The 27240-nt window shown below is 49.8% G+C and overlaps 1 protein-coding gene across 1 annotated transcript in view; it reads left to right on the top strand.

Annotated features, from left to right (window-relative positions):
* Positions 1–27240, top strand: part of UCHL1 (ubiquitin C-terminal hydrolase L1) — a 287246-nt gene that overhangs the window by 151352 nt on the left and 108654 nt on the right. Inside the window, exon 6 of the mRNA XM_069631750.1 lies at positions 7662–7709. Within this exon, the coding sequence (XP_069487851.1) occupies positions 7662–7709 (48 nt within the window). The remainder of the gene's footprint in view (positions 1–7661; positions 7710–27240) is intronic.

Genomic DNA, 27240 nt, shown 5'->3' with positions numbered 1-27240 from the left:
CCTATGCTATATTCTGCCCAATGTACCCATATGAAGCAGCCTCTCCAGCTCACTGTGCTTATTGGAATTTAACACTTACATAGCACAGTCACACCGTGATTTGCCTACCCTACCACGACATCACCACAAGATGCAAACTTTACGAGCCACACTAGCCCTCTTCACACTAACAGCACTCCTAGTTCACAAACTAAGGATCGCTCCAGTACCTGCCACTGATTACACTACCCTTCAATTCTGGGCCCTCTCTCCCACCATGACTCAGTCACAACCTTTACCACTAACAAATCACAATGACCAACTTGAAGCACACCAACAGCCTTGCTCTATCAAATCCAAACCGCGCAATACCACATCCAGAAATGATACTCTGAGCCAGACTTGCTAAAATATATGAACCTCTCGCTAGAACGTTGACTTCGTCCAACCGTAGCAAGCCTACATTTAACAGGAGTACATAAAAACCTCACAACCCTAACCCCAAAACACAGAATGCGCGTATGCACCCCCCCTGCCACGACCCATGAAAAGATACGCACACCTCTATCCACCACCCCCACCTTAAAGGTGCTTTAATTAACGCCAGATCCATGATTGCTCATGCCATTGAGATTGCTGAGCTCATTCAGACCAAAAACCTCGACTTCTTGGCCCTTACGGAATCCTGGCTCCATGCCGCTGCAGGACCTGCTATCATGTTAGCGATCCCCAATGGTTACACCATTCTGAGATCAGACAGAAATGAAGCCCGTGGAGGAGGCATAGCCCTTATCGTCAAATCCAACTTATCTACCAGGATAGTCCCAGCTAATGACACTAAATCCTGCGAAAGCCTAACAGCCAAATTAGCTATTAACAACTCCCAAACCTTCACCATCCACTTGATTTATAGACCCCCAGGCCCTATTGGAACCTTCGAGGAAGACATCTCCACCACGCTAGCTCATAACCTAAAAAACTCATCACAGGTCATCCTCTTAGGGGACATTAACCTGGGCTTCAATGACCAAAATGACCGACATGCAAGTAGAGTGGTTAACCTACTCTGTTATGGGTAGGGTGAAGTACTCCTTGTGTGAAGCCTAGTTCAAAGGCAGAATACTTGATTGGGTGGCAGACCATAACTGCAACGCCTCCATCCTATCAATCTCCCCCAAATCTGGACAGACCACCACCTGATAACATTTGTTCTAGAAACAGACAGACCGACTCCTACCTTAGCCCAGCCAGCTCCGTCCATCCCGACAAAGAATAAGAAAAACATCACCACAGATAACCTACTTCCGCTTATCCTACTCACACTCAATTCACTACCAGACAACCTGGACCTCGAAACTCTAGTGAATGAGTATAACAAGTATGGCCTCTGCACTGGACTCAATTGCACCGCTTAAAATGAGACAAAGTAAACCTAAAGCCCACCTCAACTCCTGGTACACCCCCCACTTGAAAACACTTTGCACCAAAAAAAGACAATCTGAGGTCGCATGGAAACTACAACCCTCTGAAGAAAATAAAAGCACTCAGATATATCCACTCTCTAGAAAAAGGAAATATTGTCGGCAAAACGAGAAACCTATAACACTAGAATAGCCCAAGCCAACTCCAGCATGAAGGAACTCTTATCCTAAAGGAAATAGAATCTCCTATCCCGGTGCCAGACAATTGTGTCAAAGACCAACCATGGTGCACCAATATTCAGCTAGCCCTAGCTAACAAAGTGTCAACTCTCCAATCTAAAATTGCCAAGAAAAAAAGCATCACTCAGCTTGGATGCAAAGCCTAAAATGTCTACCACCCCCCAAATAAGAACACTGACACTCCTCGCTTCAAGTTCTCCAAAGTTTCTATTATTGAGACTGAAAAAATCATTCTGTCACTAAAACCATCAAACTGTCAGGGGGACCAATGCCCAGCCCAACTGATAAAGGATGCAGCCAGAGACCTAGCTCCCTTTATCTCAACTCATTAACGCCTCTTTCACTACAGGATCTATACCAAGTAACTTAAAAGAATCTTGGGTTCTCCCACTACTTAAAAAACAGACGCTAGACCCAGCCATACCCACTAATTACCGCCCAATCACCACTGTGCCATTCCTCCTAAAAATCCTAGATAAAAGTGGCTTACTCTCAAATTCAGAAACACCTCGAAACTAATAACCTGCTGGGAGAACGGCAGTCTGGTTTCCGTCCCCAGCACGGAACCGAAACGGCCCTCTTAGATCTAAAGGCACCAATTGACGAGCTAAGGGATCAAGGAAAACCAGCTTTACTCCTCCTTCTGGACCTATCGGCTGCATTTGACCTTGTTGACCACAAGGTCCTTTGTAGGCATTTGCACATGGCTGCGCACTTCTCGGAAGAAGCCATAGACTGGATCCAATCCTTCCTCAATAATAGGACCATGAGTCTTCTCCACCACTGCGGCAGCAGACCATATCCCCATTGCATGCGGCGTGCCCCAGGGATCGTGCGTCTCCCCTACACTCTACAACATCACGAAGCCCCTTTTCGATGATCTGGATGGACCTTCTTGGTATCACCTACACTAACTATGCAGACGATACTCAGATTCTCTTACCACTTACTGGTGATTATGATCAGGATTTGGCCTTGGTGAACAGGGTGTATCTCCTCATCCAGGCATGGATGGCCACTCATGGACTATGCCTGAATGATGACAAAACTGAGATCATTATCCTTGGCACACCCGCCTCCCTCAAACTAAACCCCGACTACTCCTCTTTTAACATGGATAATAACCAAATCACAACCGCTCACGAGGTAAAAACCCTGGATTTCTACCTGGACTCTACCCTCATATTCAACAAGCAGGTGAACGCGATGGTTTCGGCCACCGCCTACACCTGCAAATTGATGAGAGCAGGCAAACTCTTCCTGTCCAACAATAGCTGCATCACACTTGCGAGAGTGCTCGTGTTATCAAAGTTGGACTATTGCAACTCGCTCGATATTGGGGCCAACAAGGAAGTTATCAAAAAAATTCAAATCTTACAGAACGCGCTTAGAGCAGCACTAGGCATTCCCAGGAGAGCCCACATCACCGAACGCGGAAGGGCCAACAACTGGCTTTCTACTCAGGAGAAAATCCAGCTAAAAGTGGCCTCACTTGTTTACAAATGCCTAAACAATGCCGCACCATGCTACCTCTCTGCAAGATTTGAGAACAAAACCTACAAGATTCACCAGATCCGTTAACTCGAACAACATTTCAACTCCGAGATTTAAATGGGCCAGAGTCGGTGGCTGTAGCTTCCAGGTTAAAGCAGCTCAACTTTGGAACTCCCTACCACCCACCCTGCGGACAAACCAACCATACTTCACCTTCCGACACAACCTTACAAAGTGGATTAAAGACGCAGACAAATAACAGACCACCATCCCGCCTGGATGTATCCTGCAGCCCTCTCCACTTCTGCACTCTGCACACACCCACTGCCCAGCAGTTACTGCCTGTTCATGTAGAACTGTAAATACGTTGCTGTGTATTTTGTGTACATATATTCCTTGTATATTTCTTGTCTCTTTTTGCCATGTGTTTTTCCTGTAACTAAGCTGTAAGCTGTCTTATAAAAATGTGCCCGGTTACCCCTGGGTCTGGTGCGTAATACAAACAAAACAAACAATGGAGGGACACAGTGCGGCGTGGCTCTGCCCAATTCAGGGGCCTGTCTGATAAGCAACCATGACTAGTCCAGGGCCAAGACCTTCTGGTTAAATTTAGGCTGTCTCTAGTCATCAGGTAATGGAGAACCATCACATCCGACGAATGTGTGCTCTCTTCCAGCAGGGTGACTTGCTGGAGTTCATGGGACGTTCACCCACACATGCTGGTTACACCACCTGGAAAAGGGGGTGGCAGAAGGTGCCAAAGCAAGAAGGGGGACACAGGACTCTACTCCTGCCATTTCCTGGTAAGAAAATAAAAAAGGCACTGCAAAACAAGTCTGGGGAGCGAGGGGCGGGGGGGGACGAGTTGGAGACCCGTATTGGGTCTATGGGTGCTCAACGAGTACAAATGTATCGTATGTTAACACTCAGCAGGTCCTGTTCCAGGTGCAACAAGGAGACTTCCTGAAGTCCCTATAACTCGGACACTTACTTTCACATAGCTATTTGCTGCTCACGCCAGCGGTACCTGCGTTTCATGGTGGCAGGACTACACTACCCGTTCAATGCACTACCCTTTGGCCTTCAACTCCATGGGTGCTTACCAGATGGCTCGAACGAGTGGTGGATCATCTGCAGCATAGGGGCAGCCATGTATACCTGTGCTTGGACGACTGGTTGGTAAGGAACCCCTCCTGCCCACTGGCAGAAGGCTGGGCAGCATTGGCCATCCAATATCTGGGGAAATTGGAGCATACGACTTTTTGCAAAGTCACACTTTGTGCCATCAAGACTGCTCTACTTGGGCGCAAAGCTCAACGCTTGGTCCTGCACCTCAATTGCCTCGGACGCAATGGTGTCGGCGGTCCGTGCAAAAGGGACCCTGGGGTGATGTCATGCATTACTCTGATCACCCGCTGCAGGCTATGCATGTGGCAAGTGCAGGAATTCCTGGACGCTATTGATTAAAGCTCAGGGCCCTGGAACGATTGCATCATTCTGACACAGGATTTCAGGCAGAGCCTTTGCTGGTGGTCAAAGGACCCATCTAGTGATGGGTGCCCCATTCAAGCTGCCAGACCACCTTCATGACTGGTGCCTCGTTAGAGGTATGGGGAACCCACTGTTGGGACCAACACACAAGGTCTCTGGCCCACAGACGAGAAAGGCCTGCACATCAGTTTACTGGAGCTGCAGGTGATTTTTCTGGGCCCTGAAGTACTTCCTTCTCTTACTAGCGGGGAAGGTGCTGTGCTGCAAATCTAGAACATCATATATTTTGTCTTGCGTCTGCAAACGAGGACCACCAGGTTCCTGCAGCTGTCACAGGCTGTGGCACTGGGCATTGCAACATCACATGTTCGCAATTTACCAGGGATTTAGAATACCCTAGAGGACTCACTCATGACAGTGCTCTTGCCATGCTTTGGAACTGCACGAGTACTAATCACCTGTTCCAGACTTGGGCACACTGGAGATCAACCCTTTCCCCCACCTACTTCTGCAAGAGTTTAACCAGCTGATTCCCCCTCCCAATAAGCTTGTTAAACACCTTTGCATGGTGGGGGGGTTCCTTTATGCATACCCTCTGATCTTGCTGGTGGCCTGGGTAATCTGTATGTTGTATTGGTGCCCTTGTGTGTCCAAGAATTCTGGTACTCCAACCTCCTTGCCCCTACATCTGCTGCTCCCCTCAAGGTGTAGCTACTCTAGTCTCCTGTCCAGGACCCAAGGGCCGGTGCTGCACCACGACCTGGTCTCACTTGATACAATGGCATGGGTCCTATTTTAGAGGGGGTCCTTGTCTCTTGCACAAGACTGCCAAGAACTTCTGACCTGGGCTAGAGCGCTGGGCTAGAGCGCTCTCCACTTGTGTTACAAGAGCAAATGGAGATGCTCTCAGGTGTGGTGCAGAAGTCACCAGTTGCAGCCTCATGTAGAACTGCTTTCTTGGCCACAACATCGGTAGGCGAAATTCAGGAATTTTCTTACAAACAGCCTTATTTGACATTTCACAAGGTCATTCTACACACTAACCCGACACGTATGCCTATTGTCGTCCCATCCGAAAAACACTGGAAGAACACGGATTCAGAACACCCACATCTCTGGCTGAAAGTGCATTGTATTCATTGGATTTGGTGCGTGCCCGAGAGCACTGTTGCGCATACTATGCCCTTCCTTCTCTTGGACCACTGTTTTTTGGCCTGATGGACCAAGAATAGCTATATCTAAGTCTTCAAAATCAAGGTGGATTGCAGCCTGCACTTCCTTCTGCCATCAAGCTGGCAGGCCCCTTCTGGGTAGCCCCTTGGCGCTCTCCACCAGAGTGGTGGCTGCTACCACTGCTTTACACTCCGGTATCCCACTGCCTGACCTTGCTACCTAGAGATCTGTGCACACATTCACCAAGGTCTACTGTCGAAGGGGATTCAGCCGAAGACTTGAGTTGGCCAGTCAGTGAGTAACCTTTGTGTGTAAGTCCCCAGTGTAAGTAATACTTGGACCTTGCCTCTGCCTGTATGCGTTTTTTTTTTAATAATGCTGCTTTTTTATCTATTCACTGCATGTGACTCTATGAAGTATCCAATGCTGGAGAAGGAATGAGTAACTTATCTATAACTCTGGTTCTCTAGCATTGTTATCTTTCCTAGATTGACAAGCAACCCTCCCGGCTCATAGTCTGGCTCTTGCTGCCACTCGCATGTGCTTGCCCAAATCAGAAGATGGATGACGGAGGAGCTAAGGAAGATGTCCTGGTTGGCTGCGGGACCCAAAATTCACTAGTGCACAAAAGTAGTTTTCAACTGAGGTTTCCTAGCCTGACTGGGAATATTTACAGCATGTGAATCTATGAAAGCTAACAATTCTTGAGAACCAGAGTTTTAAGTAATGTGTTCCTTCAGAGCCACAACACAGCTCTTTAGTGTTTGGATATTACTGACTTTGTTGGTAGGTCCAAACGGGCCATCTCAGCTGGATCACGTCTGCATTACTTTATGCCATACAATGTCCCACTCTGACATTTGCCATGCAGATGTGTGGTGCCTTGCACATTTTGAAGCCACTACTAGCACGCAGCAACGTTCAGACTGGGAGAGCTGTAAGGTAGGAGTTTAACAACTTGGAACCACCAGTTAATCTTCTGCTACATACTCTAGTTACAGAATATGAATCTGTGAAAGATGCAATGCTGGAGAAGGAGTGAGTTGCATTACTGTGACTCCTGTTCTCTGGCATTGGTATCTTTCGTGGATTCACATGTCCTCATCCACTCTTACAAGGTAGAAGCCTCAGCGTGATATAGAGCTAGTTTTGGGAGGATAGCTCGGGCAATGCGCTCGCTGTGGAAGGAAGACCTAGAGCAACACGTTAGATCCATGGATCTGTGCTTGGAAACCTGTGTATTAAGCGCATTCTAAATAACAAATTATAATAGCCAGCATGCCTGTTTGGAATCTGAGGAATTGCTGTAGAGGTGCCTATTAATCTGTCCTTTTGCATGGGCCCTGTAAACATGGTGATGGCATACCAAATTAACAAAAGGTTTTCTTTACTAAAGGGTAACCAAGGATTGTCAGCTTGATGCTAGGCAATATTCACAGCATATGGAACAGGAGTTTACAGGTAAGCAAGTTACTCCTTTCATCCCGTCATTCAGCTTCCTGTTCCTTACATTCAGTCAAACCAAGGACCACGTTTCTTTATGTAGAAATGCAGTATCCCTACTGTCCGCTCAAAATGTGCACTCCACTGGCCATTTGCTAGTGATATTTGACTAGTCAAATAGAAATGATGAGCTGTATGCATAGAATTAAAGTGGTTGACAGATCGACTTTTAATGGTTGGCTAGGTTTGCCCCTGCTACAGTAATGTTTCCGTTACAACTTTAATTGTGGAAGTGTATTGTTTGGTCTGCAGTGTGAATTTAGTAAATAGTTGGGCTCAAAGGTATATTGTCGTCTTAGCATTGTATGGTTATTAATCTAAATGCAAGACCAAAGCTTAACATTTATTTTTTCCTTGTAGGCTATTCAGGCTGCACATGATGGAATTGCAGATGAGGGTCAATGCCGGGTAAGTATTCTTGCATGTGGCAGACATTTGACCATAGCAAATTCTGTGCAATATTGATTGACCTACTCTAAAATCAAGAATGAACTACATTTGTCTCAGCAAACAAATGTATGAAGTTTGCTGTGCTCCAGAAGTGTGCCTCTGTTTTTTAATTTTGCTTTGGCTCATAGAGATTTACATGCTTCTCCAGCATGGGGTCTGGCATGGATTCACATGCTCATGAATATTCCCCGTCGTCAGGCTGGGAATCCTCGGTAAAGAAAAAATCCGTATCAGTTTTGTTTCTGATATGTCTTTCGTAGTAGTAACCAATCACTGATCTCTGCGTCATACTGACCACAGCCAATGACTGACCTCTACCTAAGCCCCGCCTCTGGCAGCCATCTTCAGATTTTTACCGCACGTTCAAGTGTTGGGATCCTCGTGCTATTGCTCTCGAGCGTTAGTGCTGTTTTTCACGTTTTCTCTCAAAAAATGTCTTCGGTCAAAAGAGCCTCAAGCTCCACCGTTTCTTCATCCGATCAACAGGGACCCGTGTCGGATTCGTCTACGCCCCTCAAGGGTGAAGATTTCGTCGAGCCACGCTTTTGGAGGACTCCCGAAGTTTCTCAGGCCCATCTCGGACATGGCCCAGGAGAAGGGAAGCTCGACACCCGGAAAGCTGTTCAGGGTCTGCCCTGGATGCCAGCTTCAGAATGTCTTAAAGGAGGACCAACACTCCCTTTGTCTTTACTGCCTGCATGAGGACAAGACGCACGTTGAGACGGGACTGTGCGTTTTGCGGCAATATGTCAGAGCGGACCATGAAGGACCGCCATCAACGTCTCGCCAACTGGCTGGAAGGGAAGAGCCCGTCAGGCGAGAAGAAGTCCGAGCGGTCTTCTAAGACCTTTGAGGGAGCCCTGGCGACGGGGGTCCAACAGAAGGCCAAGCACCGCGAGTCCGCTGGCACCGGGAGCGCCGTACAGTCGGGCTCTACGGGCGCCAGGCAGGGCACATCCTCCCCGGCGCCATCAACCACGAGCCAACGCTCTGGCTCGGGTAAAAGGAAGGCCGAGCACCCGCCGAAGCTCCTGGAGAGACCCCGGTCGAGCTCGAAGGCCCCATCGGAGGGGGAGTGAGGCGGTGACCCCCCAACCCCCCTCCCCAAGGAGAAGGCGGTGAGTGCACCTAAGGTGGTGAAAGCCTTAATCCATCCGGCCAAGGCCTCCATCAAGACGGTCGCAGCGGCCCTGGCTCAGCCTGTTGAGGCTACACCAGTGGAGGCGACCTCGGGGCCCAGAGTCTCCCTGCCACCGCGGAGGGAGTCCTCGTTCATGCCCATCAACAGGACCCCCGTGAAACCTCCGGAGAAGAAAAAGGGGGGGCAGGAGGTCGTCGTGGATTCGGCCTCAACCTCTGAGGAAGAGCTGATCGAAGTCTTAAGCCACGGCGTTGGCGTGGAAGAGGACCAGCCCGTCGGGAGGGACCCCGACGTAGGAGACGACGAGAACGTCAAGGGTGCCGACGGGGCTCCTGACCGCCCGTCGGACTCCCCTCAACCAGTGCCGCAAGACAACTCGGCGGCCATTTTGTTGGCTATACAGTCCTTATGCTCGGAGATGAGGACGAGACTGCCGTTACCACCAACGGAGGAACCGCTCCCGATGGGGGACCCGGAGCCAGGCCCTTCTGGGAGCCCTCCCCCTAAGAGAAGGATTAATCCTCCACCTCCTTTTCAGCCATCGCGCCCTGTTCAGCCCTCCTCCCTGTCCACGACACGTGGGGATGATACGGGGACTGACAGGGCCGCGACGGGTAAAGACAACGAGGTTTACGAGGATCTCCCGTCACCTCCCACCCGGGCTTCCCCGCCCGATGAGATTGGATCGTTTCACGCCATGATCGCCAGGGCATCCGAGCTTTTCCAGCTCTGCCCGGAAGAGAAGAAGGAAGGTTTCCTTTATCAACGGCGCGAGGCCAAGAAGAAGACGGTCCTCGCTGTACCTCTACTGGACGATATTTGGGATGAGGGTCTCGCCCTCCTCAAGAACCCATCCACGACGCCGGCTAGAAGGGATCGGTACGAGAAGTACCGGGTCCCGGACGTGGCCCCCTTGTGGCTTCGGGCACAGCCGACCCCGGACTCGGTCGTCTCCGCGGCAGCCAGGAAGAAAGAGGGCGGGGGGGCGCGGCCTCTACGTCGACCTCCCCGCCGGACGGTGAGGGAAAGAAATTAGACACGATGGGACGCAGTCATCTCGTCGGCAGCAACGACGATTAAGGCGGCCAACGCCTTGGCTATCGTAGCCCGCTACGACAGGGAGTTGTGGTACAAACTGGCCCCCCTGCTGGACTTCCTACCAGACGACAAGAGGGCGGAAGCCCTAGAGATCTTGCAGGAAGGAGAGGTGACGTCGGACCACGCCATTACGATTGCGACGGACATCGCTGACACTGGATTTCGCCAGTTGGGCAACGGCGTGTGCCTTAGGCGTCTTGGATGGCTCAAGGCTACTGACTTTCGTCAGGACGTGCAGACCTGCAGACCAGAGTCTTGGACATGCCGTTCGACGGAAACAACCTGTTTGGGAAAACAGTGGACGATTCCCTTCAAGCCATCAAGGCGGACACGGAGATGGCCCGGGCTCTTGGGGTTCTCCAGCAACGGCGGCCGCCCTTTCGGAGCGGTGGAGGCAAACAGGGTGCCTCCAAAGGTTCCAGCGGCGGATTTTCCACCTACCATCAAGCGGCCCGTTCGTCACAGGAAGCTTACAGGGGACGAGGCAAGTCAGGCGGACCCTGCCGTCGTCGCCAAGGAGGACAAGGCGGCAAAGCCTCTTTGAAGCAGGACTGAACCGGCCGTGGGGTCGGGCCCCCACCGAAGCACCCCGGTGGGAGGCCGGCTCGCGAACTTCGTCAGCGTGTGGGTCGATCTCCACCGATCGTTGGGTGCTGGAGGCCCTAGCTCAGGGTCACGCGCTCGAGTTTCTAAAGAGGTGCCCGCGCGTTTCCCCCCCCTGTGGCCAGGAAAGAACATCACGTCCCTCAACTTCTCTTGGAGGTAAAGGCGATGCTCAAGAAGGGCGCCATCGAGCTCGTCCCAAAGAGGCTTCGGGGCTCCGGAGTTTACTCGAGATACTTCCTCGTGAAGAAGACGGGAGGATGGCGTCCCATCCTGGACCTACGACGACTGAACAAATTCATCAAGGCACAGAAGTTCCGGATGGTCACCCTCCAACACGTCCTGGGTCAACTGGAGGAGGGCGATTTCCTGTCGTCGTTGGATTTGGAGGATGCCTACTTCCATATTCCCATCCTAAAGGGACACTGAAAGTTTCTCAGGTTCGTGGTCCAAGGGCGTCACTACCAGTTCAGAGCCCTTCCCTTCGGATTGAGGTCGGCACCCAGGGTGTTCACCAAGTCCCTCACACCGGTGGTGGCGCAGCTGCGCCGAGAGGGGATCCACGTCTACCCCTATCTGGACGAATGGCTCATCCGAGCAAAGACGAAGGAGCTTGCTGTGAAGCACACGGCAAGGACCGTCCAACTACTCACGGACCTGGGATTCTCCATAAACTACGCCAAGTCCCACCTCTTGCCCGCGCAAGACGCACTGTTTCTGGGAGCGAAGCGCGACAGTGTCGCTTCTGGCCTCTCCGGAGGAAAGGACGAGGGCCATCTTGGGCAAGGTGCAGCGGATGCTGGTTGCGGACGTGGCCAGGGTGAGGTCCATCAAGTCCCCCCTCGGAATGATGTCTTCTTGCATTTATCTCATCCGCCTGTGCAGGCTCCGGATGCGCCCGTTGCAGGAGTTCCTGGACGCGCGCTGGATCCAGACAGGCAGCTTCGAGGAGAGGATCACACTCGACGAGAGTTTCTGACGAGCGATCCGGTGGTGGGGCACCCGCGTGCATGGACTTCCAGACCCCCGGCCACCAGGAGACGGTGACCACGGATGCCTGCCTGGAAAGGTGGGAGTGCACACCGAAAATCTGCACGCGAGAGGCCTTTGGCTTCCGACGGAGAAGTCCCTCCATATCAATGTCCTGGAGCTCCGTGCAGTGTTTTGGGCCCTCAGGTCCTTTCTTCCGTCCCTCAAGGGCAAGATGGTGAGGATCTTCACCAACACCACCACCATGTTCTACATCAGGAAGCAGGGCGGAACCAGGTCCCCAGCCCTGTCCAAGGAGGCGCAGGATCTGTGGCATTGGGCCGTCGCCCAAGGGATGTTTCTGGTGCAGTTTCATCTGGCAGGAATAAAAAACACCATTGCCGACTCGCTCAGCAGAGAGCTGCGCTCGTGCCACGAGTGGGAACTACGACAGGATCTAGTGGACCGCCTCTTCCGACGGTGGGGCACACCCCAGATCGATCTGTTCGCGACGGCGATTAACTCCAAGTGCCGGAGGTTCGCCAGCAGGTTTCCCCAGCCGAGGAGCATGGGCGATGCTTTCTCCCTCCCCTGGGAGGGCCTGTTTCTATTCTGGCTCATCAACCAGCTCAAGAGGTCACGGTGCAGGATGATCCTCGTCGCACCTGCGTGGCCGAGTCAGATATGGTTCCCGGACCTTCTGGACTCTTCAGCGTCCCCGTCAATCAAGCTGCCAGTGGACGCGGATCTTCTCTCCAGGGAAGGAGGCGCCATCCTCCATCACGACCCGAAGTCGCTGAACTTGCAGGCCTGGCTACGACATACCGGCCGACTGCAGAGAGGTTCTTGCAAAGGCCAGGGCGTCCTCAACTCTTAAATGCTATGGACACAAATGGAAGAGGTTCTGTCTGGTGCCACACACAGGATAACCCTCTACGGATTACGGCTCCCCGGGTACTGCCGTACCTTCTGACGCTGGCCAAGGCTGGACTGGCGCACGCGTCCATCAAGATTCATCTTGCAGCGATCTCCCAATACACCAGAACCACGGGGCGGACGTCTTTGTGGTCTCATTGTCTGGTGAAAGAATTCATGAAGGGACTGTTCAGATCGTTCCCGCCGGTAAAGGCTCCGGCCCCGGCGTCGGAGCTCAATGTGGTGCTGACCAAGCTCATGGGACCTCCGTTCGAACCTCTGCACTCGGCTCCGTTGAAGTTCTTGTCGTGGAAAACAGCGTTTCTTGTGGCCATCACCTCCGCACGACGGGTGGGAGAGTTCCAGGCCCTTTCCTGCAAGCCCCCGTACTTGTCTTTTCACGACACGAGGGTAGTGCTCAGGACGCACCCCTCCTTCATGCCCAAGGTACCGTCGACCTTCCACCTCAACGAACCCTTGGTGTTGCCTGTGTCCTTCCCGTCGCCTTCGTCGCTGGCCGAAAGGACTTTGCACTCGCTGGATGTAGCTAGAGCGCTGAAGTTTTACGTGGACCACACTAAGTGTTTTCGGAAGACGTTCACAAAAAGTTGTGACTTTGGACCTGTCAATCAGGGGAAGGCTCTCAAAGGCCTCCATTTCCAGATGGCTCTCTGGCTGTATCATGTACTGTCATCGGTTGGCAAACCGACCGCTGCCTGGCCGTCCGAGAGCCCATTCCACCTGAGCGATTGCAGCTACGACGGCGTTCCTATCTGGTGTGCCCTTGCTGGACATCTGCAGGGCTGCTACGTGGAGGTCGACGCACACCTTCACGAAATTATACTGCATCGATCGGGATTCCAGGGAGGAGTCCAGGGTCGGCCAAGCAGTGCTGCACAATCTGTTCGCCTAAGGTGAGCCTGGGGAGGTGGTAAGAATTGCTTGATGTTGAGCCTTTGCCACCTCCCATGGTTGTGCATGTGTGTACTGCTATGTATTCTTTATTCATGAGCATGTGAATCCATGCCAGACCCCATGCTGGAGAAGGAACAAGTTACTTACCTGTAACTGTTGTTCTCCAGCATGGGTCTGGCATGGATTCACATGCAAACCCTCCCGCCTACCCCTTTGCGGCTCTTCACTTGGTCATACTGCCACTTCACGTGCTACCAAATCTGAAGATGGCTGCCAGAGGCGGGGCTTGGGTAGAGGGCAGTCATTGGCTGTGGTCAGTATGACGCAGAGATCAGTGATTGGTTACTACTACGAAAGACAGATCAGAAACAAAACTGATACTGATTTTTTTCTTTACCGAGGATTCCCAGCCTGACGGGGAATATTCATGAGCATGTGAATCCATGCCGGACACATGCTGGAGAACAACAGTTACAGGTAAGTTACTTGTTCCTTATTAGATTGGTAACTGACCTTCTAGTAGACATTTACATGGAACCGCCTTGTCGAACTCCTTATATGGTGGATTTTCCAAAAGCCACGAGAGCTTTCCTAAAAGCACTGCTGCGCACCTACCTTTATTACTTTCATCATAACCTAGGAACGTTGTCACCAGGAGTGGGATTGGACCAGAACATGATGTGCAGCTGCACTTTGAAATGAAAGACTGCGGGGCATGTGGACACTTAATTTCACTTCTTGCTCTGCATGGCTGGACTGGGACCTGTGCCAGCAGCATCTTGTGGTGCCCATATTCTTTCACTGCACTGAATCTCAGATGCGTGTTAAGTTTTTGGGCCGACACCTTACTGCTTGGAGTTCTCCCGTGCAGTCCACACCAGTGTCTTTAGCGTTGTGTGTAGCTTTTTCCCACAACACTGATTCCAGCTGAAGTGGGAGAAAGGGTTTCAGGTTTTCCCTGCCACTCTTTCAGTATGACGCTTTTGAACAGGGTACCCCCAGCGTCTCAGATTCAGGGACCCTTCTCGGTTACATTCTGGGTACTCTACTAGTGAGCTGCCCGAATGGGAAGCACCAATGTACACCCCAGCAGTAAAGCTTCAATTTTCCTGCTTCTTCAGAAGCTCCTTGGCTGTTTACGCTGTACTAGCAGAATCAAAGGCGGTTTTTGGTTTACAGCCAGGCACATGCGCCATCAGGAATTTACCTAGGCTTGGACATCTTGTGTTTGGTCTGACCCTGGAGTAGGTTTGCTTGATTGCTTCAAACACTTCCCCACAACAAGTTTATAAATTGGGCACTAACCGTGAGATCTCGTCCATTAAATTGTTTGGCTTTGTCCACCTTCGAAAGAGTAGCTTGCTTCAGTCTTCAGCAGACATGGGCCTTCAGGCTCAGTAACAGAAGTTTTTATTCAATTTATGGAGCCCTCCCAAATGTTCAGACGGGGAAGGGCATTTTGATTCGTAGCCTCTGAATCTAAGCCAGAGATTAACCAGATTTCCAGCCCAGTTCCAATATGGGATGAAGTGTCAGGGTTCACCACCATTCACATCGAAGATAGACAACCAGGGCACCTAGAGTAAAGCAGCCGAAGGCTGGGGCAGGAAATGGTGACCTACTCAGTCTGTGCATAACTAGTTGGTGTTAGGTAAGGAAACCTATGCCTTGCCTAGGCAAGATGGAGACTCTGAGCAGGCCTGATTGGCCATGGGTGAGTGAGGTAGTTTGCAATCTTATCTGGGATTCTAAACTGACTTTCATTCAAGTACTTCCCAGAGCAGGTCACAGCAGTTAAAGCTGCAGAACACTTTAGTTCCACAGAGTACCTTTCAAGCCAGTTCTACAAGAACTTTCTGAGTCAATGGAGTTTAACCAGAGTTTGAGCAATTGCAGTAGAGTAAGGTCCTCAAGTATTGGCGAATAAAGGAAGTCAAGGCAATAGGCTGTGCCTAAGAGCAAAGTGGATTGATTGGTGAGAAAGATCAAGAACAAAATGGAAAACTGTAGATTGTTTTAAAGATTAACCTTGTTCTTGCTACTGGCTCCGGAGAAGTGTGAACATTGAAAAGTAAGGTCCATGTTGGTTACTGAATAGTAGCATGTGTTTTAGAACATTAAGTTTAACCAGAACTGATAGAGGTGCAATTCCCTGGAGATGAATTCCTTAACTCCAGTGCGGGTGTCATGCAGCAGTAAATCGCGCACTGACAATCTAATCATTGAAAAGTGCGGGTATTTGTCAGGTGCTGGAGTAAAGTAGCCTAGGGAGAGTGACTTGTGTACACTCCAAAAATCTCTCCTGTGAGAAACTAATCTTCATGAGCGGAGTGCGCAACTAGACTGCGAGTCCAGGCAACGCTATATAACCCAGTTGGTACAGCAGTTCAGGGAAGGCATCTTCTTTATAAGTAGCATAACATTGCGCTGATTAATCATAGTAAAGTTTTGGAAAATGAAATGTTTCAGTGAACTCTGAAGTTTTACCTGTGTTAAGAACTTCAAAGAACTATCACTCGTACATTCTAGAGATGTGTATATTTCCATTTTGATGTAAAAGGAAGAAAATACAAAAGTCAAGTGTTATCTATGAAGTCATTTTTACAAATGCAACAGTTCAATTTCTTAAAGTGCCTATCAGCAAAAAGGCATAGGCAGCAGGTACTGGAAGGGGTGTAATGGAATTCATTCAATTGTTGAACAGATGGAATATCTTTTTAGTCCAAACCACAGTTCATTTCAAAGAAGGTTCCAGGAAAAGAGGGCTATTTTATCAACTTCCCCTTGGGTTTGTGAGCTTGGAAAAGATGGTCTGGCATGCAAGCTTGGGGGCTCTGGTGGACTATCGTCACTCCTGCAGGAAGGAAGAGCTGGGACCTGTCATGAAGTTGCTCAATCATGGCTCAAGCTACACGTTAAGCATGGGGTCTGGCATGGATTCACATGCTCATGAATATTCCCGGTCAGGCCGGGAATCCTCAAAAGGAAAACACTTTCACTGTCTTTCACCAGCTAATGACTGCCCTCTCCCAAAGCCCCTCTGGCAGCGATCGGATTTTTACTGCACGTCCAAGTGTTGGGAGTCCTCGTGTTTTGCTCTTTATCTTCTGCGTTTTTTGTGCTTTTTGCTCAAAATCCTATTCGAGCCATTGTGCTCCATCGTCTTTTCATCCAACTAACAGGGATCTGTTTGTCGGCATCTCATCTGCCCACAAGGGTGGAATCGTAGTTTTTTTTCTTGGATTCCAGAAGGCCATCGGCCCTACACCACACACCAGACCGACCATGTCGGAGGATGAGGGTTCCCGCTTCAGGCTCTGCACCAGCTGTGGTTTGAGAAATGTTTTCGTGGAGGACAAGCATTACCAGTGCCTTATGTCTAAATCCTATGCACAAGGATTGCGAGATCTGTTGTGGCTTTACCAAGCACACCAATTGGCACAGCAGATTAGTGGCACGGCTCAACACCAAGGCCTCTACCCCATGTCAGTCTAGAAAAATGGATACCTCTACTTTGTGACCGCAAACGTATTTTGGTGGCCGTGGGCCAACCGTCTCATGCACGATATGACAGAATATAGGTTTTCGAGTTTGCCAATGAATGGCCATTTTGATGTAACAAGAATTGCCATTTTGTTTTCTAACCATTGCTCATTGTTTTCTGTACTTATTGCTTCGCAGTACATTTTCCGCTTACACTGCTAGACTGTAAAACATTGTCTGCACGAAAAAAGGACCAGGCCACAGGGCCGCAAGGATAACAATAGTTAGTTGAAACACAACATAGGCAGCGCCAGGAAGAATGCCCGGCTCCCTCCCGAATGTAGCCTTGAAGCAGAGCTGCAGGGCATTTAATCATTTCGCAGTTGCCAGCCAGTCTCGTTATATGGTAGAATGTTAGAATAAAGCAACTAAAGGCTTGAATTATGCTCTTACGGCCCCCCTTTGCTGAACTCTGTTAGAGCGTGTCGGCTCCCAGGACACAAATAGCACCTCCATAGATGGCAAGGTCTGGAATGCAGCTCCCCCACACCCCCGTATGTAACTCGCTTCCAAGAACAGAAGCACTGTGTTCTGTTCAACAACTGAAAGATGCCTCCGCACTCACAAATTGCAAATGGTTACTAGAATAGATGTTTGAAGGCGCCAGTTGTCGAATGTCCATCACACTAAGTTCAAAGAAACCCAATAAAGGGGGTGTTAAACATGTCGTAGCTGATTGTTTGATATGCATTTTGTATATATGTAACCGATGTACATAATTCACTCTCTTGCGTCCCTCAAGTTCTAGAGATGCATGTCGCGGGGCGTGAGACAGAGTTGGCCAACAGACTTTTGCTTTGCAATAAACCCTAGCTTTGGGAATACAACCTCGTGTCTGGCGTATCTATCGTGTGGTGACTCGCCTTGTTTCCATAGACGTGAGGGAACCCTAGGGGCCCCTTTCAATGTGGTTAACGGGGGATGCCTCACTGAGATCCAGCCAGTCTGAGTGGGATTCGAAGTCCTTTGAGGGTGCTCATCATGGAGTCCCTAGACATGGACCCGCCTGCGTGGTGATGAAAATTGACTTGTGGTGCTTGCCCCACGTCTGGCAGGGCACGCTAATCTTAATCCGCCTCCGTCTCCAGCCATCGCTCCAGTTAATCGAAGAATCAGCTACCCTGGGGAAGCTGCAGGAAGTCAGAAGGCCAATCCGCAGGGTATGGCTCCCGGCCTAGCCATGAAGGCACAAGTGATCCAAGCTAAATGGTCAACTATCGAGTTGGTGGCAGCTGCCCTTTCCAAGGTGAAGGGGGCTGATCCGGCCCAGTGTACCCCAGAGGGGCCCTTCCTCCAAAGCGGGAGGCTTCAACTAAGCCCGTGGAAAAGACCCCAGGGAAGAGTGCCTTCCCTGAGCCCGCCGCCTCGAGATGCCAAAAAGGGGCTGGGGAGTGGAAGTACTCCAGGGCATGGACATTTCTTGGTCCGAAGGACATGGTTACCGTACACATGGTCCAGGATGGACCCCCATCGAAGGGGGCAAGGATGGCGCAGGGCCCAACAGCCTGCTCCCAATACCTCCCAGGGATTTCGAGACTCCACATGCTGCTGTTGTAAATGCAGGAGAGGATGCCGACTGCACTGACACTGGGTCCACTACCACCAAAGAAAAATAAGCAGCACCCTATGCTGCCGCACCAACCACCACATGCACCCCCAGTCCTCCCTCCCCCCCCCGCGGGATACATGGACGATTGACGCCAATTACAGCTGCATCTCTGCTGCAAAGGGTTTTGCCTCGCCTGGACCAAGTGGGTTCATTCCACTCTATGGTCTCACACACATTGCAAATCTTCCAGCTCACACCAGAAGAGACCAAGTAGGGCTTCCTTTATCAATGCTGGGAGGCGAAATGGAAGACCATCCTGTCTGTGCTTCTCCTGGATGACATCCGGGATGAAGGCCTGGATCTGATGAAAAGCCATGCCTCATCTCCAGCGAAAAGATTGGGTGGACAAACTCTGGGTGCTGGAGTCAGTACCCAATAATCTATGGTCCCAGCAGTCACCAAACTAAGTGGCTGCTCGGAAGAACTCCTCCAACCTGTCCTTGACCTCCATTCCCCCAGACAGTGAGGGGAATAAATTGGACATCGGTAGAAAGGTCATGTACTCGGCATCTATGATGAGCGCTTTAGTGTTCCTGGGCAGGTATGACTGGTGGTACAAGGTGGCACTGCTACTGGAATTCCTCCCCGAGGATGGGGCAAGGCATTCGATCCTCCAGGAGGGTGAGGTGGTGTCAGACCACACCATCATTGTCTGAATATTGCAGACATGGGGTTCCGTGAAATGGGGAATGGGTCTGCCTCCATCGTCATGGCTGGCTGAAGGCCACCAACTTTAGGCAGGTTAATGCCGTCGAATCACTCCAGGCCATGAAGACTGACAGCCCGTGGCCTGGGCACTTTGCTGTAGCACTCTGCCATACTTCCCTCCAGAGGAATGAAAGGACAGATCATTGAAGGGTTTCAGCAGAGGAATGGCCTCGTACTGACAAACCCTCACGTTCCTCGGCCCAGGAGACCTACATGGGTGGGGTTGTTCCAATGCTTTTCGAGGTGGCTGCCATGGTCCCCAAGGCAGCGTGCCAGCCTCCAAGCAGGGTTGAACTGGGCAAGATATTGGGGCCCCCACCAATGCACCCTGGTCGGAGGGAGACTGGTGAACTTAATCAGCATGTGGGAAAACGTCTCCAATGGGTGCTGGATGCTCTCGCCCACGGACACTTTGGAGTTTCAGTGAAGTGTCTGCAGATACCACTGGTGGCTCGGCTGGAGGTTCGGGCCGTGGTAAAGGGGCTCGAGCTAGTTCTAAAGCAGCTCCAGAGTTTACTCCAGATACTTAGTAAGAAAGCTGGGCCTGGGGGCAGATTCTCGATCTATGACGACTCAACTACATCAAGTCCCAAAAATTGAGGTTGGTCACGTTGCAGCACGTGTTGGGCCAACTGGGGGCGGGAGACCTCCTGTCGTCGCTGGATCTGGACGATGCATACTTCCATGTTCAGTCACAAGTTCTGCACTTCGTCGTGCAAGGGACGCACTACCAGTTCAAGGTCCTTCCTTCAGACTGAAGTCAGTGCCCAGACCTGGCACCCATGGCGGCACATCTGCGACTACAGGGATACGTGTACCCATACCTCGACGAATGGCCCATCCATGCTAAGTAAAGGGAGATTGCTGTCGATCACACAGATGGGACCACCCGGCTGCTCAGCTCTGGAGTGCTCTAAACTGTTTTGCTTGATTTCATCACAAGACTCTGTTCCTGGGGTACATGCTCAACACTGTATCTTGCGTGGTGGCTTTGCTGGAGGACAAGATGGCATCCATTCTGGGCAAAGTGCAATGGCTATTGGCACTGAAGATCACCACGGTGAGAACCATCGGGTTGCTGCTTGGCATGATATAATTTATCTACCTTCAGGAGTTCTTGGCCGCTTATTGGATCCAGGTGTCCAGAAGCTTTGCTGACCAAAATTGTCCTCTACCAGGAGTTCCATAGAGCAATAAGGTGGTGGGGCGTGCATTCCAACACAGCTGGGGGCACAGATTTCCAGTGCCGCTGTACCAGTAGACTGTCACCATGGACTTTCCTGGAGGGCTAGGGAGCTCACACCAGACTCCTCTGCACCAGATGCCTGTGGCTGCCAGAGAAGCATCTACACATCAATGTCCTGGAACTGCTGGCAGTGTTCTGGGCCCTCCACTTTCCTTCTGTCCCTCAAGGGCAAAGTGATGAGGGTCTTCACGAACAATACCACCACAATGTTGTACATCCGGAAGCAGGGGGCACCTGATCCCAGCGCTCCCTAGATGGGTGCAGGACTTGTGGCACTGAACCGGCGCCCATGGATGTTTCTAATTCCGTTTGACCTGCTGGGAGTCAAACACCGTTGCTGACTCTCAGCAGGGAGCTGCACTCTTGCAACAAATGGGAACTTCGGCAGGATCAAGTGGACAACCTCTTCCTCAGGAGGGGCAGACCCCAGATCGATATTTGTAACAGTGGTGAACACAAAGTGCCAGAAGGTTGCCTGCAGGTATTTCCAGCCAGGCAGCATGGGACGTGTTCTCCCCGTGGGAAGGCCTGTTCCTGCTGTTGCCACTGCTATGAGTAATTGTTCAGCTCAAATGGTGCCGGTGCAGGATGATTGTCGTCACCCAGGCAGATTTGGTACCCAGACCTGCTCAGCCTGTCGACGCCTTCAGTCAATCTACCATTGGTCACAGATCTACTTGCCATAGGAGGAGCAATCCTGGACCACGACCCAGGATTGCTGAACCTGGAGGCCTGGCTCCTGCAGCCTTAGCGTTCAGTTCGTACGAGCAAATGCTACGGGCACAAGTGGAAGCTGTTTCCGACTTTGTGCCGGTCGCAGAAAATTAACCCGGAGGGCCACAGCCCATTAGGTCCTTCCGTATTGTCATTGGATAAGGCAGGGCTGGTGCACACCTCCCAAGTGCATCTGGTTATTTCCCGCTGCACCAGGTCCCCAGGACTGGCTTCGATTTGGTCACCCAGTCTGGTCAAGAGTTCCATAAAGCACTGTGCCCATCTTTCCTGCTGGTGAAGGTGCCCACCCTGGCATGGAAACTTTGCTGACGATACTTGGGGACGAGGGTCCTTCAAGCCTATGCATCAAGCCCCTCTCGTACCTTTTTGTGGAAGACTACTTTCCTTGTGGCGATCACCCCTGTCAGGAGTGAGTGAAATCCATGCCCTGTCCTGCAAGCAGCCTTATCTGACTTCCCACAATACAAGGGTGCTGGCGACGCACCCCTCCTTTATACCAAAGGTTCTGTCTGCATTCCATCTCAACTAACCTTTGGTGTTGACTGTGTTTTTTCCGAGGCCTATGTCGCTGGCGGAAAGAACTCTGCACTCGCTGGATGTGGTGCGTGCTCTGAAGTTTTATGTTGCTAGCATGAAGTTTCCGGTAGACTTCTCAACTTTTGTGAAATTTGGTACTGTGAACCATGGGAGGCCTTATCAATGGTTTTCCTCTCCAGGTGGCTCTCCGACTGCATCACTCATTGTCACCAGTTGGCAAACAGCGAGCCCATTCTACTCAAGCGATCGCTGCGACTGCAGCGTTCCTGTCTGGTGTGCTCCTGCTTGTCCTCTGCAGGGCTGTTAAGTGGAGGTCTACGCACACCTTCATGAGATTCTAGTGAGTCGAAGGATTCCAGTCCAGGGTCGGCCAAGCAGTGCTACGCTGCCTATTCACTTCCTGTTCTGGAGGTTTGAGTAATTGCTTATGTTGAGGCTTGCTGCCTCCCGTCTTTGTGTAATGTTGTATTGATATATATTCTTTATTCATGAGCATGTGAATCCATGCTGGAGAACACTAAGTAAGTTACTTGTTCCTTTTACTACTGTTAATAAAATCCTATTTCTTCAACAAAACAGACTTGCTTTTCAAGAAACTAATTTTCCCCAGGTGGGGAAATATTTCATAAGGGGATGGAGGGCAACAGAAGCCCGCCTTATCAGACCCTGTGCCACTTGTGGCCTTAATGTTTATGAAGGAGACAAACACTCTGCATTTACTGGCTCTACTCCATCACACTGTGGAGGGCTGCACTATCTGCAGCGATCTTGGCTTGAAGACCCTCAAGGATGGACTGCTGGTTAGACGAGGGAAATTACCCTGAGTACTCATCTGAAGCTGAGTCGCCCAAGCATGGCCGTTCCTGCCAAGAAGTACACCTGGTTGAAGGAGAGGGCCTGGTGGGAGCGGAAGAAGCATAAAGGAACCCACAGCTACAAGCTGTTGGTGGGGGAAAAGACGGAGTTCCAGGTTGCCTGCCATTGCCCATGAAAGATGAACTGTCGCTGGCAAGCAGGTAGTCTACAGAAACGGAACATCAAGGCAATAGGTCGAGGTCAGTGAAGGGGAGCAAAGCCCATTCCTCTGGGCTTAAGGGCATGTCAACAGCTGCTTCGAAGCCACATAAACAAAGCGCTAAAGAAGCTAGTGAGGGGGAAAAGGACGCATAAACTAACAGTCCACGGAACGGGTGCAGAGGTCAACGAAGTACCAGGGCCTGCACCAGTCCACTACTAAAACTGCCTCGTCGGCGGCATCGCGAAAGACTAGGAGCAGCAAGGACCTGTCCAAGCCTGAAGCTGCCTCGACTTGCAATCTAGCCAGTCTACAGCAGTGCATCCTAAACCTTACCCAACGCACAAGACCACCATGTCATCTCGGGTCTAGCTAGTCCAGGGCTAAAAGTCCTGCTCACCAAAATCGATGGCTGAAATGCGTTTATGCAGAAACGCATCGCAAAAGGGCACTCGTGAGGACGCACCCCAGCCCAGAACAGGCGCAAGGAGACGGTCGATGCCCTTGATGGCCCAGCCAATGGCACAGATGCAGAACAGACAGCCCAGTACACCACGTCCTCAACCACACAAGACTGGATGATGGACAGACTCCTAGGAATTTCCCTGGTAAGAGGAATCTGCGAAACCACCCCAATGACCTCACAAGGTTCCACTCCATGGTTGTGAAGGCATGCAAGCAGTTTCCTCTTCGGCCCCTCGGAAGACAAAGAATGCTCTGTTCGACCCCATGGGCAAAACAATGACTGGTTTCGATCTCAGTCCTTGACCACATATGGCAGGAGGGGGTAAAGGATATGAAGGGACAATTCACAATCCCTGCTGTTGAAGGCCACCTATATAAATATTATCCACCAGCCTCTCCTCAAACATCACCCTCGGTGGTCTCGGCAGCGCCAGGCCAGACGGCAAAGTTGGACAAGCAAGATTGTGCTGTCCTTCGGATAACGAATCTCATGAACAAGACACCTTTGGGGAGAAAGTATTAGCCATGGTACCACAACAGTGAAAGCAGCAACTCCCTAGCCATCCTAGCTAGGTACGACAGATGTGGCATAAACTTGGACCAATCCTAGACATCTCCCAAAGTAAAAGCATAAGGAGGCAAAGGCAGTGCTGAAAGGTGGCAATGTCTCCAACATGGGATCACCATGACAGTGGAACTGGTAGAGAACCGGTTTATTCAGGTGGCCAATGGAGTGGGCCTAAGAAGGTAGGCTTGGCTCTGCTGTACTGACTTCTGACCAGACGTCCAGAACAAAGTCCTAGATATGCTGTTCAAGGGGGCCAGCCTTCAAAAACAAGGGCACCACGTCTTGCCTTACTTAGGCTGGCTCGTATGATCACAATCCAGGAAGTGAAAGCTATGGTCCTTGGGGCCAACGGTCGACCGGCTGCAAGCACTGGGTTTCGCCATCAATTACAAAAAATCTTCCTTGAAGCTGTTATGAAGCTTTGGGCAGTATGGCCCACACACAAGCCGACAGTACACCCATCCAGATGGGATGAATGCCCTCAACACTCCCACTCTATAAGGTTTTCCAGCATCACTAGTCCTGAAAAAATGGACCGTCTGCTATAACTAATTTACACAAATGTCTGACAAGTTTATTATTCAAATAATTCAAACTGAATTTAAACAAACACTACCCTCAACAAATATAAAACATCAGATAACTTATTTATAAAACACAGAAGATATCACATAACACACAAAAAATCTCAATGTGTCACTAAAACAACAAGCATCCCAACATGTTTCTGTTCTTAACTGCCCAGTTCAGGCGAACATTCTTCATGGGATCAATTTAAAAGCATCCACTAATCTCTTCCACACCGTGTTGAAAGGGTAGATTCAGGCACCCAAGAGGGTAAAAGGAAAACCTCCAAGCCTGTAAAAATAAAGGAAAGGAGAAACCTAATGAGTTCCAAAGAGGGAAGGAAGTACTACAAAATGTAAAAGGAGGCATGGCACAGGGATTATGCCACACTCACAAGGGTCCCAAAGGGCACCCGCAGATTTACCTTTAAATGGTGAAACTTCAAAGCACGTCACAGGATGACAAATTTGCTGGTTTCCCTCCAAATGAGAAATCAATACTTCAACAAAGCGTCACAGTCCGCTAGAGTATCGCCACACCGAAGTAAGACAAAACCAATACACAGAGACCACATGCTCTGTTATATCCAGAAATCACACTGACTTCAATACCACTGCACATAAAATCAAGGCTCCAAATAACAAAGTGAATTACCTCCACAAATGTAGGGATCAAGACTGCAGTTCACGATTCAGTAATGAACAAGTTGAAATGGAAACATCCATACCATCAAGCAATAAAGTACAGAGTCAATCTGGAAAGCAATGGGAACATAACAGTAAACACCATTTATCTGGCATTACCAAAACCTCAGCTAACATGCCGTCAACGTGCACTAGGGGGCAAACAGAAGGGGGTGCTTATATTTCACACACGTGAGGAGACCATGCATTATCTAATGTGTAACGATAACTACTCAGCGTCCATGCTGTCCAACCTCCACAACTTAAAAGAAACGCGGAAAATGGATAGCCACACAACATGTGTAAAATAAAGTACCCCAACCACCAAAAAATGCAAAAGGTGTCCCGACATGGAGACAATATCATGCACAAAGTCACATTCAAAGGCGAAATGCTGGTAGCGTGCTCACCTATACACACGGAGGAGTTTATTCACTCCACTTGCAGCATTCACACATACTCGGCCAGCACTCGATTCAGAGGAGTCATGGCTGCTGCACAATCTCAAAGCATCTATGGTTGCGCAGCAACACAAAGAAAGGACTCTGTTAAAGCGTCTGGTTGTGCGGCAACACAAAGAAAGGACTCTACTTCTCGAAGTTACTCAGGAGTACAACAACCAAGGGGGCCATATTGGAACAGACCCAGGATCAACTGGTGTGGAGGAGTTTAGTGGACACTCAGCGCATCAAAAAGATGTAAATTGCACTAACTTCATCAATTGAACTACAAACCAAATTGTTCGCCAAAAATGGGGTGCCCACATGATATATGTATCACACAATGTCCAAAATTATATTTGGCTAACCAAATGCCAATCAATGCTTTCATTGAGCCCTAGCACATTGCTTTGTAATTTGAAAATTATTTTTTGCTCTATATTCAATAATTTTCGATCTGTTTCAATTTTGGTATTTCCATGCACCTTTTTCAAAATCAGCCATGTCAAGTCATTGAAACCATGTTTCTTTTCAATAAAATGTTTCACAAGAGGGGCAGTTATCACTTGATTCTTGATACAGCTGCGATGTTCCACCATTCGAACTTTACATTGCCTATTTGTTTTTCCCACATAATGTAGGCCACATGGACAGGTGATCAGATATACAACATTAGCTGTGTTACAATTCGTCATTTCAGTGAAGACCCACTTATCAGGTAGAATTTGCAATCTAGTTTCTTTTGTTTGTCCACACATGCTGCAATTCCCACATGGAAAATGTCCTTTTACTTCAGGCAAACCCACGTTTGCCTAACTTGTGGTATCTGCATTTCTGTCACATCATTTCTGATCAGAATATTTCGTAAATTCTGGCTTTTTCTGAAAGCCACTAGGGGAGGCAACACTTCTTTACCACAATATATTTTCTTCCAAGTTTTCATCACAATGTTTTTGATTTTATAGGACAAATTTGAGAAAGTATAAACAAATATAGTGCCAATATTTTTAATTGGCCTACTACTTTTCTCCAAGTGCCTCACGATTGTTATTGTGAGCTCTTTTTGAAGCATTTCTTATAACTCTAGGCGGATAGCCTTTGGCCAAAAACTTGTTGGTCAATACATCCGCACTTCGAGCAAAATCATCTTTAAGACTACTATTGCGCTTCAGCCTCAAAAATTGTCCAAATGGCAAGGCTATTGAAGTGCAATAAAGAGTTCTTATCAGTAGTCTTATTATAGGGCTTCACTTTTAAAGAACCATTGTGATGGAAAATGGTGATGTCTAGAAAATGAGTCTCTCAATCACATATAGACCCAGTGAATTTCACAAACCGATTTTGTTGGTTAAGCCATGTCACAAAACAATCTGCCTCTTCTCTTGAGCCATCCCATATGATCAGTATATCATCTATATACCTCAGCCACTTCCTCAAATGATTGCTGAAAGGGTTGGTGGCTGGGTATATTACTGCCTTTTCAAAATACTCGACATAAAGATTGGCTAAATTCGGGGCCAAGGCAGCACCCATGGCTGTACCCTCAATCTGTTGAAAGAGAGAACCCTGGAATTGGGGAAAAAAAATTTGTCAGTGCAAACTCCGTGCACCACAGAATGAAAGCATTACTCACAGGATGGCCATCCTCTCTATTCATCAACACTTCTTCAACCACCTCAAGTGTGGCTCTTTGGGGTATCACAGTGTACAACGATTGAATGTCCAAGCCTAT

Source organism: Ambystoma mexicanum, chromosome 6q (genome assembly GCF_040938575.1).
Source record: "Ambystoma mexicanum isolate Mex_15411 chromosome 6q, UKY_AmexF1_1, whole genome shotgun sequence".
In the NCBI taxonomy this organism is placed as follows: domain Eukaryota; kingdom Metazoa; phylum Chordata; class Amphibia; order Caudata; family Ambystomatidae; genus Ambystoma; species Ambystoma mexicanum.
The sequence above is the reverse complement of the archived record's forward strand: the minus strand, read 5'-3'. Positions and strand labels throughout refer to the sequence as shown.